The sequence below is a fragment of the Mercenaria mercenaria genome, chromosome 17, assembly GCF_021730395.1.
Source record: "Mercenaria mercenaria strain notata chromosome 17, MADL_Memer_1, whole genome shotgun sequence".
NCBI classification, from domain to species: Eukaryota; Metazoa; Mollusca; class Bivalvia; order Venerida; family Veneridae; genus Mercenaria; species Mercenaria mercenaria.
In genome coordinates, this window is record NC_069377.1 from 69,016,646 (window position 1) to 69,029,495 (window position 12,850).

The window sequence follows — 12,850 nt, forward strand, 5'->3', positions numbered from 1 at the left end:
CTATGGCCCTTGTATCAAAAGAATGATAAGGAAAATCTATTTTGAGTTTGAATCAAATCCATCAAGTCATAATAAGGATAAAATGAAAAAGCATCGTAACTTGACCCAAGGTGTGGATGAGGACCCCAACACTGGGGTGAGTAGGATAGCTCTCCCTATACTTCATGCAGACAAGCTAAAATATTAAGACTGAGAAAACATTACATTTCACAATAATACTCTTCCAGTACAGTTTCTGTTTCTGTTTTCCAAACAATTGTCATCGCTTTAAATGCTTACTGAGAAAATAAAGGTTGATGGAGTAAATTAAATGTTTTTAAAGATTTTTCAGCACAATTTAAGGTTTTAAAGGAATTTTGCAAAAGTAAAGGTTTATAAAGGTTTTAGTGTTTAAACAGGTACAGGGAAACACCATTCAATGGAGCATCATTCAGTCATCCACGTGTCTTTTCCTTTCCATGTTTGGACCAACTGAAACCCTAGAAAATTGAGCATTTTGCTCATCACCTTGCCACTTGAAGCAACAAATGACATGTTTTACTGTATACCTAAATGTGGTTAAACCATGTTATAAATTTTATTCTAACACAACCTGCTTTAATTCCCTTTTAAACAAAAAAAAATTGAAACTGTGTGCTTTTATGCAACACAGTTTGTAGATCAAAATTATTATGTCATCGTGTCAACACCACATCGGTGCTCTTGAAAAGAAAACCACACAAAACTGGCAACAATTTGCGAATATCTTCAAAGATGCAGGTAATAATCCTTAATAACAGGTTAGAATAAAAAAATATATCTCATTTGGTGACCTGCTCTTGATTAAAATCATTGTTCTTCAGATGCATATTGTAATATCACTCAGGCTATGCCCTTGTGATATAATTCCTTTGCATCTGAACTCCAAATGATGATTTTAGTCAATGACAAATTACAAAATGAGATATACTATTTCATAAACTACACAGGCATTTGCATTTCTTTGCAATACTATTTTGAATATTATAAAATTTTCTCCTAACATTTCATCTTTGAACTAATGTATTTTATCATACTGCTGATAATAAAATATTTGAATAAAGAGGTATGTGCAACTTTTTCCCTCAGTTATATATATGTATAGTATTGCTCATTTTGCAGTTATACTATTGAAACTTTACCCTTTCGAAATGGCAGCTAGGAATTCTCTATTGGCAGGATCTTTAAAGTCTCTGAGTGGGCCATCATCGACACTGAAACCATTCTTCCATAACTTTAACACACAGTCTGTCTGTAACACAACATGAAGATTTTATTTTTTTATTCAAGTATCTTACTTGTTTTATATACTGTTTGTTAAAGCAAGAGCTGTCCAAAAGACAGAATGCTTGACTTTTCTCAATGCTTGACTCTGAATTAGAGCTTTGCCAGTAAAAACTTATAAAACTTTAACCACAAAATTCTAAAAAGAAGCATAACTCTGTCAAAATTTGCAGAGTTATGGGGATTGTTTCCCCTGGTGTAGACATTGAAAGTAAACAACCATTTTAAGTTTCAAGTCAATAGTTTTGATAGTAACAGCGATACTTGACTTTATCAAAAACCTGAACCAATGGCGCCGATGCCGACTCGAGTGCAATAGCTCTACTTTTTCTTCGAAAAGTTTAGCTAAAAAGGCACATAGTCTGGTACATTTTTAGTCTGAGTTATGGAACCTGGCTCATGATGGTCATTTTATGATGGCAAAGATTTGTAAAGAGTTTGAAAATGTTTGATTCAGACTAAATAACTTGTTTACATGCAAAACGTTTTTTCTAAATTTATATAATAACAACTTTCACAAAATACTAGAGAGAACTCTAGTGCTGCTCAACCTTGGGATAGAGGGAGTGGATTGCAGATTGCATTTCCACTACTGCCCAAGAATAGACTTTATCAAGCCAAGCCTGCACCATTTTCATTTGTGTGATTTGTCACTTTTTCTATTTCATATAAGGTGTGACTGTCTCTGAGCTGTTAAAGACCAAACAGCAGGTAATTATCAGCATTTAGCGGGAAGGTCTACTGTGCCACCTTGCACAAGATTTGTAGTTGACAGCTTGATCTTGGTTAAAAAATAATACTCAATCCTTCAAGAGTATCTTAATAATTCATAATATAATGACTATGTCTTTCTTCATATAAGTTCTACAGAGTGTATGTTAATTGTTTCACAAAATGACAGTAAAAAAAGTTTACCGTTACATTTACATTAGTTGGTTGTTAAAAAAACAGAGGTGGTACAGTACACATTTATACTGTGTTTATCTACATGTATATATGTATGCAGTGAGTATTATTGTACTATTATAAACCTAATGCATAGCACTATTAATATGAATAAACTTGTTAATTTTGTATTACATAAAATAATTTTAATTTAAAAATGTTTTACTCAAAACTTATCTAATATGTGCTTAGCTTTTAGCCTAGACAGTTTTTTTGCAGAAAGTTTCCTTTACAGGAATGGAGAGTATGGTTAACAAACTTGTTATCGTCAAAACCTGGGCATAATATGCATCCATGGTTTTGGGGTGGTCCCTGGGGTCAAAAACTTGTGAATTATATGGGTATCTACTGTATCTAAACTTTTACCACTTGGTTAATGATGCAAAGATGCTGGTACCTGTTTTCTACTTTGTGCAGCTGGTTCTCCCGAGATTTTTTCTGAATCCTGTCCTTCACCGTCCCCAAGTCTGTATCCCGATCCCTTGAAAGCTTTACTTCCTCCTGGTTTTGGTGAAACATCACTGTTCACTTCTTCAGCACCATGTCTAGGAGAAAATGTTTTTGTAAATAATCAATGAAAACAGACATATAGAATTACATACTGTTATCATATATTAGAAGGCTACTATTCAAAATTCTGCAGCAACAAATTCAATTTTTGTATAAAATTTTCTTTCAAAATAGATGGACAGAAACATGTGCTGGTATACAAGGTTTACCAAATTACTGGTGACTTTCCAGTTTTAGTGATGGAGAAAGACCCTAATTGTCTGCTGGGTACCAATTTAGACATGGGCAACTGGTTAGAACCACCTCTGGATGACTTCCTCAGCAGGGCTTCAACCCACACAGGTGAAAGGCAATGAATTCAGTGTTCCAGTGGCCTTATCCATGCACGCACAGAGGCCCTCATGTCAAAACAGGTATATTATAATGCAAGTATAATGTGACATACTCTCTAGCAGATTTAAAGAGATCTTCAACAACATTTGTCTTCTTTTTCTTTGGTCCAAGAACCTGCTGACCACTGAAAAATAGAGCATGCTTCCATTTATCCTTGTTTATTAATAAGCCAGTGTGATTCACAAACAAGACTTAGGGAGTCATTCTGAGACATAGACAACATACAGTTATCAGTGACACAGAACATTTATAGCTAATCAATATACTGTAAATCATTCTATATTTGCGTGGTCTTTATTTTGCGATTTCCCGCACCCTGAATTATTTCACTGATATATGAATTCGGGACGGTAGGGTCAGAAATTTACATTTGCGAAGGTTCTTATATTACCAAAATTCCAATTCAGTAAGTCGTGATTACATTAATGCCCGTTCTTCCGTGCCGTACCAAATTCATGTATGCAAAATGCATGGTCAAAATGCATGGTCTCCATAACGGTTATTTCGTATTAGTAATTGGTTATTTTATTCACACAAATTGTTTTTGTTCGACTGAAATTGACAGAAAAGAGCCTTTTAATCCTTCATTCAATTTACCGGCGACTATTCTTATTACATTTGATAGCTGAATAAATATTCAAAGTTTGTTACAGTCATTTCAAAAATAATTGTTACGTACAAGTATAAAATACAATGAATGCAATGGTGTGATAAATTATCAGCTAATCCCTATTGTTATCTAAACAAAATGTGTAAAAAAATTCAGGTTTGTCGAAAAGATAAAGTATGATATGGATTATTCCCTCAGGCAACACGCGCTTTGCTTGCGTGACACATGCAAAGTACATCAAGGAGATGCTCTCCGTAACTTGTTAAAAAAAACCCAAAGTTATCCTGTTATATATATTCCTGCCAGCTGCATATAAATCCAACCTCTAGACCTTAGTGTTAATTCTGACTTTAAGCAATATATTCTACATGAAATGTAGTTTCGAGGATTTTTATTATACTTATTCATACTAGACTGAAATAAATTGAAGTTCATTCAATAAACACTGTTTACAGGCAGCTGAACTTGACCGTATTTCGGACATTTTTTCGGATATGTCTGTATGTTATGGAAAGAAATTTACGTGGATTTATGAATTTGCGATGCACCCACGCGAAAAATTAAAACACAACGAATAATACCGATTTACAATAGGCCAGATTGAGAATGCTGATTTAGTGAAATATATGTCTACATTGGTCATTTATATCTAATTTATATCTTCATTTATTTTTTTTATTTTTTGCTTTAAAAAAACATGCAGCTCATTATAATCAATCTCAAGTCAGCTTTGATAATCCAGACCTTGTGTCATACAGAGTTAAGAGCGCCCTAGACCTTTATCCATTTGACCAGTTTTTCCCTTTACTATACTTAGGTTTCTAAGGATGCAAGATAAATGTAAAGCAACAATATACATACCTTCTTTCTGAGCCACCAGCATAGAATGCCTGACCTTCTTCATCACTTGAATCTTCACCATGTCCTTGCTGCATACTGCCTATGGTAGCAAACCTGAAACATACAGTCAACATTTCTAAACAAGCAATCAAAGTTTGACAAAGCTTTATGATGATCAAGTAGAAAATGTGGCCTCTAAAGTTAAAAAATAATTTTCTATGATTTGACCTGGTTTTTCATCTCATGTAACCCAGTTTTAAATTTGGCCTATATTTCACTGAGAAAAACAGTCTTACAAAGTAGAAAATGTGGCCTCTAGAGTGGTTATTAGTGTGTTCTCCCTATGATATGACCTACTGACTTTTTTGACTTAAAGTAAGCCAGTTTTACAGCTGCACTATACTCCGATAATCCAGTTTTGAACCTGACCTAGATTTCATAAAGAAAAATATTGACAATTTTTAATGAAGATCAAATGGAACATGTGGCCTCGAAAGTGATAAAGCACTTCTCTGATTTGATCTAGTATCCCAGTTTTGACCTCTAGTATCCCAGTTTTAAACTTGACATAGACTTCATAAACAACAACAACAAAATCTCTTAACATAATCGACATATACAGTACTTTCAAAACTGTTTTGCACAGCATGCATATAATAAATGTACGATTTCAAACCCTTAAATAAACTTCCATATTACATATATTTGATTGGACTTTTTTCTAAGCAGATGACAACAAATTATCAAAAATTTTCAAAGTTGACTACGATATTTTTGGCAGATATTTTTAACTTAAGTTTTTATATTCAGGGATCGAATTTAATTTTTTTTTCTACTAGCAATTTTTTACTAGTGCCATTTTTTCCACTAGCAAAATGGTGGGTTCCACTAGCAATTATTTATTGTTTATGTGCTAAACTTATTAAGTTGTTTTCTTGTATAAAAGTTTAAAGTTCAGCTCCGTTTTCCACTTTTTCACAGTTCGAACAGGCTGGGAGTTTCCGGTTTCGGAAGAATGAACCAAAGTACTCAATGATTCTTTGGACTTTTGGCTGGACTCGGAAGTTTTAGGTTCTTTCAGGTCACTGCCCTTGGTGTCGCTAGCATTTTCGGTCTTTGTTGGCCTTTTTCGCCCGAAGAAACTTTCTCCATTTTCGCAGTTGCGAATCACTGACCAAAATGAAAACAAATATCGTCTAGACGCTAAATTATACTTAGATATCCGATAATTACATTTGTATAAAGCGACAAGCGTCTACCAGCGGTCACGTGATTATCGGTAAAATAACTACCCGGCAAAGGAGTTTTTAAAGAGCAATGGATTCGTTGATTTTCAAACGTGATCGCGAAAATATTCAAGTGCCATGATTTCCTACACACATTCAGTGTGCGACATTAACTTTTTAACACCGTAGCCAATGGGGCTACGGACTTCCAATTTTTTGTAGCCCGACAGAATTTTTCGTAGCCCCACTAAATTTTCGCTCAAGAATGAACAAGACTTCATTCTAGTAATATTTAATTTCTTTCAATATACTGCTGTAAGTTGGTGAATATTGATATATTTCAGAAATTTGTATGAGTTTTTCAGAATTGATTTCAAAATCTGAAACAGTGTTCACAAAATTGTGCAGAAAGTCAAAGACACAGAGTCATGAAAAGAGATCTAAACAGCTTTGTAGACATGGTAGACAAGAAATAGCTTGGCAGTTGACTGACCAGGGGTCTTGCTAGGCCCATTATTTTTTTGGGAGAAGTCAATTATCCCTCAAACTGATTTAAGGAGAAGTGGGGAGACTTTAGGGAGAACTTGGAAGACTCCATTAATTTTTATATTTCTACCTCGACGCTGTGAATTGATTCAATGACCATTCATTTTCTTAATTACATCATTTTACCATACACATTTATACCCAGTCACCACTTGTGTGAACAGTTTCTCATTCGAATAAAACTGAAAGTAAACTGTGTCAAATCTAGAAATACATACCGGTATTCAAATCAATTCATCCATCAAAGTTAGTTTTACGAAGTTAATACTTTACATGTCGTTCTTTTACCATGGATACCAAATAATTGTGTCGATAATTCCAATTAATCGCATATGTAATTGACAATTCTTTAGAAAACGACTCGCACGTGTTGACAATTAAATGCTAAGTGTCAAAGACGTAACCGCGGCGCTGATTGGCCTATTACAATTGTCTCTGGTGAAACCGATAATTTGATTTGCTTTCACACTTCTCGCGAAAATCTCACAAGTACCTGATCGAAGTAGGCGGAGCTTAAATTATGCTATCGGCGAGTGTGTGTGTGTATTCAACGCACATTATGACATGGTGCAAATTGTCAAAAGATTAGCGGGTGAGCATCCAAAAAAAAATTCGGACGACTTGAATTCGCTTTGAGATTGGATTTGAGCGAAATTTGAAGCTTCAAAGCAACTATTTTGCTCCCACGTTTGCATTGATCTTTTTGGTAAATTTATTCCTCAGAATTTTTCATAGCCCGACGGGCTACGGTCTGCCGATTTTCTGTCGCCCGAGCCGAATTTTCATAGCCATTAGCGATCGGGCTACCGTTAATGTCGCACACTGCACATTTTTCATTCTTACTCGAATTTTGCGAGTTAGCGACAGCTAAATTCGATCCCTGATATTTAGGACATGACACTCAGATTCCATTACATTTAAATTACAATTTTGACATATTCTTTGATCCCTAGCTATACCACTATACCTTCAATTTTCGATAACTAAGCAATGTGAAGACTGCTGATACTGCGCTAATACAAGTACATGCTAAAATTTAGCTGCGCCTATATAAGTACACTTGCAGTAGAGTGGAAGTGTACCAAAAGTTTAAACCTGAAATTTGAAGTAAAAAGAGGAGATAATTCATGAAATACTTGTGCTACAGTAATAGTCCTTGTGTATTATGATGTGAGTGATGATGTTGAACAACCGTTTTAAATTTGAATCAAATTCTCTCTGTAATAACAGAGATACAGTGATAATGCATCAAAATTAACATTAAAATGATTAAATTCTAAGTAAAAGGGGGCATAATTCATGAAAACTTGGTGCCAGAGTTATGGCCCTTGTGTCACATGACGTTGGTAATAAGGTAACAACTACTTTAAGTTTGAATCAAAACCATTTAGTAACTAGAGCTACTTCTAGTCAACCATGCACCAAGACCTTAACTGCCTTATCAGACTTTCAATGCTTTGATTAGCAAACACAACTTTTAAGGGCCATAATTCCAAAGTGCCTGGGCCGATTTGGCTAGTTATCGAACTTGGCCGAGGACTTATTGGCAAACACATTTCGTTCAAGTTTGGTGAAATGTTCGACTTAAGAGTGTGGACAGGCTTTGTGACACATAGACAGGAGTAAATCAATATGTCTCCCACACCACTGTGTGGTGGGAGACATAATAACTGAGATACTAGACTCATCATAGAGTGAAACTGCACTAAAACTTTAACCTGAATTTCTAAGTAAAAAGGCGGGGATAATACATGAAATATTAGTGCAAGAGTTATGGCCCTTTTGTCATATGATGTAGAGTGATGATGTGGAACAACTATTTTAAGTTTAAATCAAATCCTCTCTATAATAACAGAGATATAGTGTAAGTGCAACTATTTTAAGTTTGAATCAAATCCATTTAGTAATAACCGAGATAGAGTGGAAGTGCATCAAAACTTTTAACCTGAAAATCTAAAAGGGGGGATAATTCATGAAATATTCATGTGAGAGTTATGGCCCTTATGCCATATGATGTGGGTGACAGCATGCCCACAGGATTTTTAAAAAGTGGGTACCTGTACCCACTACTTTTGGAAGTGGGTACAGGCTTAAAAAATCTGGGTACACTGAATTTTCCCAAAACATGAACATATGTACTGGTATGAAAACTAAAAGCAACAGATATTAGATAATGTTTACAGTATTTATTCAGTAAACTCAGTCATACTGTACTTATATAGGCCTAGCCTGTTTACTATATGCTGCTAAGGCATAAAGAACAGTATTTAACTATTACGAATGTCTAAGGCCTACCGTGGAAATACCTGTTTTCGGACCTCTAAGAAATATGCCAGGTTTATCTGCATTTAAATATTTTGTCAACATAATAAGGTTTAACAAACATGTAAAGTACTCATTCTCACATTTATTCCTGCTCCAGAAAAAAAGTCTGCATAACAGCATGCAGAATAAATTGCATTTTCCAAACCCATGTGAAACCAATATGGCGTCATAAACAAGTACCTGTTTTCGAACCACCAATGAAATTGCTTATAACAAAACATAAACTACAGTTAGGTTCAACATAGGTATTCAATATTGTCAGTGAAATGTTACTTGACTGTAAGCATTATGACTTTTGAAACAGTTTTGAGTTTATTCTTCAGTGTTAGGCTTGTTATGACAAGGGCAGTAAAAGGTGTCATTCAATCTGATAACTGAAGTGTTACAGCAGAATTTCAAGTGGGTCCAGTGTGGACAGTCTTCAACATCACATTTAGCCCACTTGACAAATACAAGAGATACACAGTTTTTCATTTCCTTTGGCTGGAATTGCTTGCATACACAGCACAAGTCATCTGCAGACATCTCCTCTTCAGCTGAAAGGTCAGACTCACTGTCACTAACTGGAATAATCTGGCATCCAGATGGACCTGGTCAAAAGATTAAACAAGATTTTACTTCTATCATATTTGAAAATAAAAGTATTCCCTTATATAAACCTATTTCAATAGTTAAATTATTGAGCATTTATATTTTTTCTATTAGTATTTATTTTTAATTAAGTTAAAAATTACATTTTATTGCTAACAATTTATACCTGGTTTTGTGATGAAGCTGCAGAGTCAATTTTTCTTTTCTTTCTTTCAACATGTTCAGACACAGAGGTACTTTACTTGTCATCCTTTTCTTTGGTTCTGAACTAGATGCACTCAGACTCTTTGACATTTTCTGCTTTTGCTTGTTAGGCTTTGACTTTTGAATTTCAGCTATTTCATTTACAATGTTATGATTTGTTATTTCCTTTCCAGCTACAACACCACTTATACCTTTATTGTGTTTTTTACTGTTATATGTCACCTTTTTTTTCTCCACAAACTCTTCTGCTGCTCTGAAGAATTCCCTACATGTGTTTTCATTTCCATGTTGGCAATTTGCAGTACTCTCTTGGGTTTCAGTGAGTTTCAGTTCATCTGAGTAAGGCTTTGATGGTGCAAACTGGTCATCGCTGATTGCACTTGGGTTGAAAGGGTATATGCCCGTCTTCTCAAATGCTGACCTCAAGTTTGAATTAGACAAGCCCTTGACATAAGATGAAGACCCAAGCGCTGCAACATTATACCGAGTGATTTTTGTCTCTGGGCATTCTCTGAGAAATTTATGGCACTCATAGTTATAAATCTTTTGCAACGGGCCAAAACAGCCAACATCAAGTGGCTGCAGTGCATGACTTGTGTGTGCTGGTAACACAAAGAGCAAAATGTTGTTGTGTTGTGCCCATTCAATAACTGGCATGTTGATGTGTGATCTGCAGTAAAAAGTAATAATGGTTGTTACATAAAATGCATTAAAAATGAAAAAAAAAGTTATTTCAAAATCTTATTAACAATCAACAAGTACACCATTTACTTTGAAGTCCAATTAACTTATTCAAACCATTATTAAAAAAGGTACATTAAATATTTATTTACCTGTGTCCATCAAAAATAAGTAGCAATGGCTGTTCCTTGTTTCCACGTTGTACATATTTGATGAAATGTTCCTGTAGATATTCAAGGAACACATCAGAGTTTGACCAACCGGAATCAGTAACTGTGCCACTAGAGCCCGGTGTTGATCCCTCAAGGAGTTCTTTCCTCATTCTTTGCCCTTTAAATACAAAGAATGGTGGGATTTGTGTGCCAAGAGCATTCCCACAGCCAAGTATTGTAGTTATAGAAGACCTTGTTGAGTTGATTGCTTCTGTTCTGGACATAGCTGTTACAATGTATGGCGGAGCATGCTCAGTTTGTACTCCTTTCTCATCAAAGTTATATATACACTCTGGTTTGTCCATCAGATCATTGCATTTCATGATAGTCTCCAGATTTTGGAAATACTCTGCAACAACTTCTACATTCAGAGACAAAGCACGGCAGTTACTCAGAGAACGTGGTTTCAATACTTTCAGGTTCCACCTGTCTTTGAATCCAGCAAACCACCTAATTGTTAATGGTTTATCTCTGCTTCTATGTTTTAAATGAACTGCATAGTTTGAAGCCTTGTCAACTATTTCTTGGACTGTATATCCATACCCTAGTTTAGCCATATCAGTTAAATGTTTCACAAACTCAGCTTCTTCTTCCACACTGAACAATGGTGGGGGTCCGGACTTAAATGTCTCTGGATCAACTCTACCCTTAACTCTGTCTCTCAAGGTGTTATGTGGCACAGCATACTGCCTTGCTGCAGTCTTCACCGGCATGCCCTTGTCCATGACAGCTTGGTAAGCATTTGTCAGTGCTGTTGGAGAATACAGGCGGTATGTAGCAGATGACTTAACAGGACAAACCTGAAATAAATAAGAACCAATAAGTTTTTAATCTGAAAACTAACCTTTTACTAAATCTAATCTTGAAAATGTATTAAAAAAATATAAGCGGACTACATTTTTTGAACTGGACTGTAGCAATGTAAAAATAACCTGGTCACATGACAGTCACGTGACTTTGAAAAGCAGACGAAGAGCATCCTCCCCCATACATAAATAAACTGATTTTATGTAAAATACTGAAATATTTTGGTTTTCTTGGCAACATAAATAAAGAAATAGTAAAAACTAACACTTTTGACTAACTTTTAAAACAACAAAGATATAAATACCTGTTTCTGACGCATATTTTATTTTGACAGCTACAGCGTGCAAAATGTAAACAAAGCACCTGCCTGAGATTGACGATGACATCATTCACGTGCCGGAAGTAAAATAAATCGCGAGGACATAAGCGGTTCGAAAACAGGTGGGGTTCGGAAACATGGAGATCGACGATAAATGCTTCAGCAGCCTTTTCTCTGGCTTAGGCATTTGCTTACAGTAGTACTCGATGACCATTCTGTTCTGCACATTATTAACAGTACGCCTGCAGGAACTAATGCTGTATGATGCCTATTTTGTAGTGAAAACCCAGCCTTTCATATGGCACTGAGGTCAATTTAATATTTCCACCCAGAATGAAGTTTTTCATGCTCGTCTGCCATTTTTGTTAGTGATGTATTTGGAGTAATCTAGATCGCGCAGATGTTTGCCGCTGGAAGCTTATTGGTTTTCTGTTCAAAAGCAAGCGTTTCCCGGGTTTTAGGTTAGCGGCCACCAATTTTTGAGCCGAATTCGTTTATTTGCCGGCCACAACAAATATGCGTTCCTGCACGCACGGCCATCGAAAAATTTGCGTGCACATTGTGTTTTCTGCGTGAAAAACGCACGATTCTGCGTGACTGGGCATGCTGGGTGATGATGAGGAATAACTTTTTTTAAGTTTAAAGCAAATCCATCAAGTAATTACAGAGATAAGGAGAAAAAAGAGAAAGTGTAAAAAAACTTTATCTAAGGTGGGGACTCGGAAAGACGATAACGCCGGGGTGAGTAGTATAGCTCTCCATATACTTCGTATAGTCGAGCTAAAAAGAGTTCACAGTTTTCACTGGTGTATCATTTAATTCATAAAGACAAACATCCCGACAAAATTTTCTGCACATCAAGTACAAAACATGGCCTCTAGAGTGCTCACAAGGTTACCTACAATTTTACCGAATGCCCTTGTTTTTGACCTATGGGATATCCAATCTAATATCTGACCCATATTTCAACAAAACAAACATTCTGACAAAGACTTATGATAACCAAGTAGAAAATGTGGCCTCTAGTTTTAATAAAATATTTTTTAACTTTAACCTTGTAGTGACTTAGTTTAAAATTTCTGGTAACCCAGTTTCAAACCTGACCTAGATTTCATAGACAAATGTTCTGACAAAGTTTTATGATGACAAGGTAGAACATCATTTAGCCTCTAGGTTGTTAACAAGATTTTACTATTACCAGTAACTGGCCTAGTGACCTAGTTATTGGCCCTAGATGACCAAGTAATGAACTTGAATGAGATTTTGTTGAGGGTCTGACCCAGTTCAAGAAGTTGGTGATAAATAAATGATATATTGAGTGCTTACAGTCAAACTGTTG

General features: G+C 35.5%; 1 protein-coding gene across 1 annotated transcript in view; it reads right to left on the reverse strand.

The window, feature by feature from the left end:
• Window positions 1-12,850, reverse strand: part of LOC123536312 (NSFL1 cofactor p47-like) — a 30,166-nt gene that overhangs the window by 13,650 nt on the left and 3,666 nt on the right. Inside the window, exons 3-6 of the mRNA XM_045319404.2 lie at window positions 4,622-4,714; window positions 3,203-3,274; window positions 2,645-2,792; window positions 1,161-1,270 (exon numbers count right to left, since the gene is read on the reverse strand). Coding sequence (XP_045175339.2) covers window positions 1,161-1,270; window positions 2,645-2,792; window positions 3,203-3,274; window positions 4,622-4,714 — 423 coding nt within the window. The remainder of the gene's footprint in view (window positions 1-1,160; window positions 1,271-2,644; window positions 2,793-3,202; window positions 3,275-4,621; window positions 4,715-12,850) is intronic.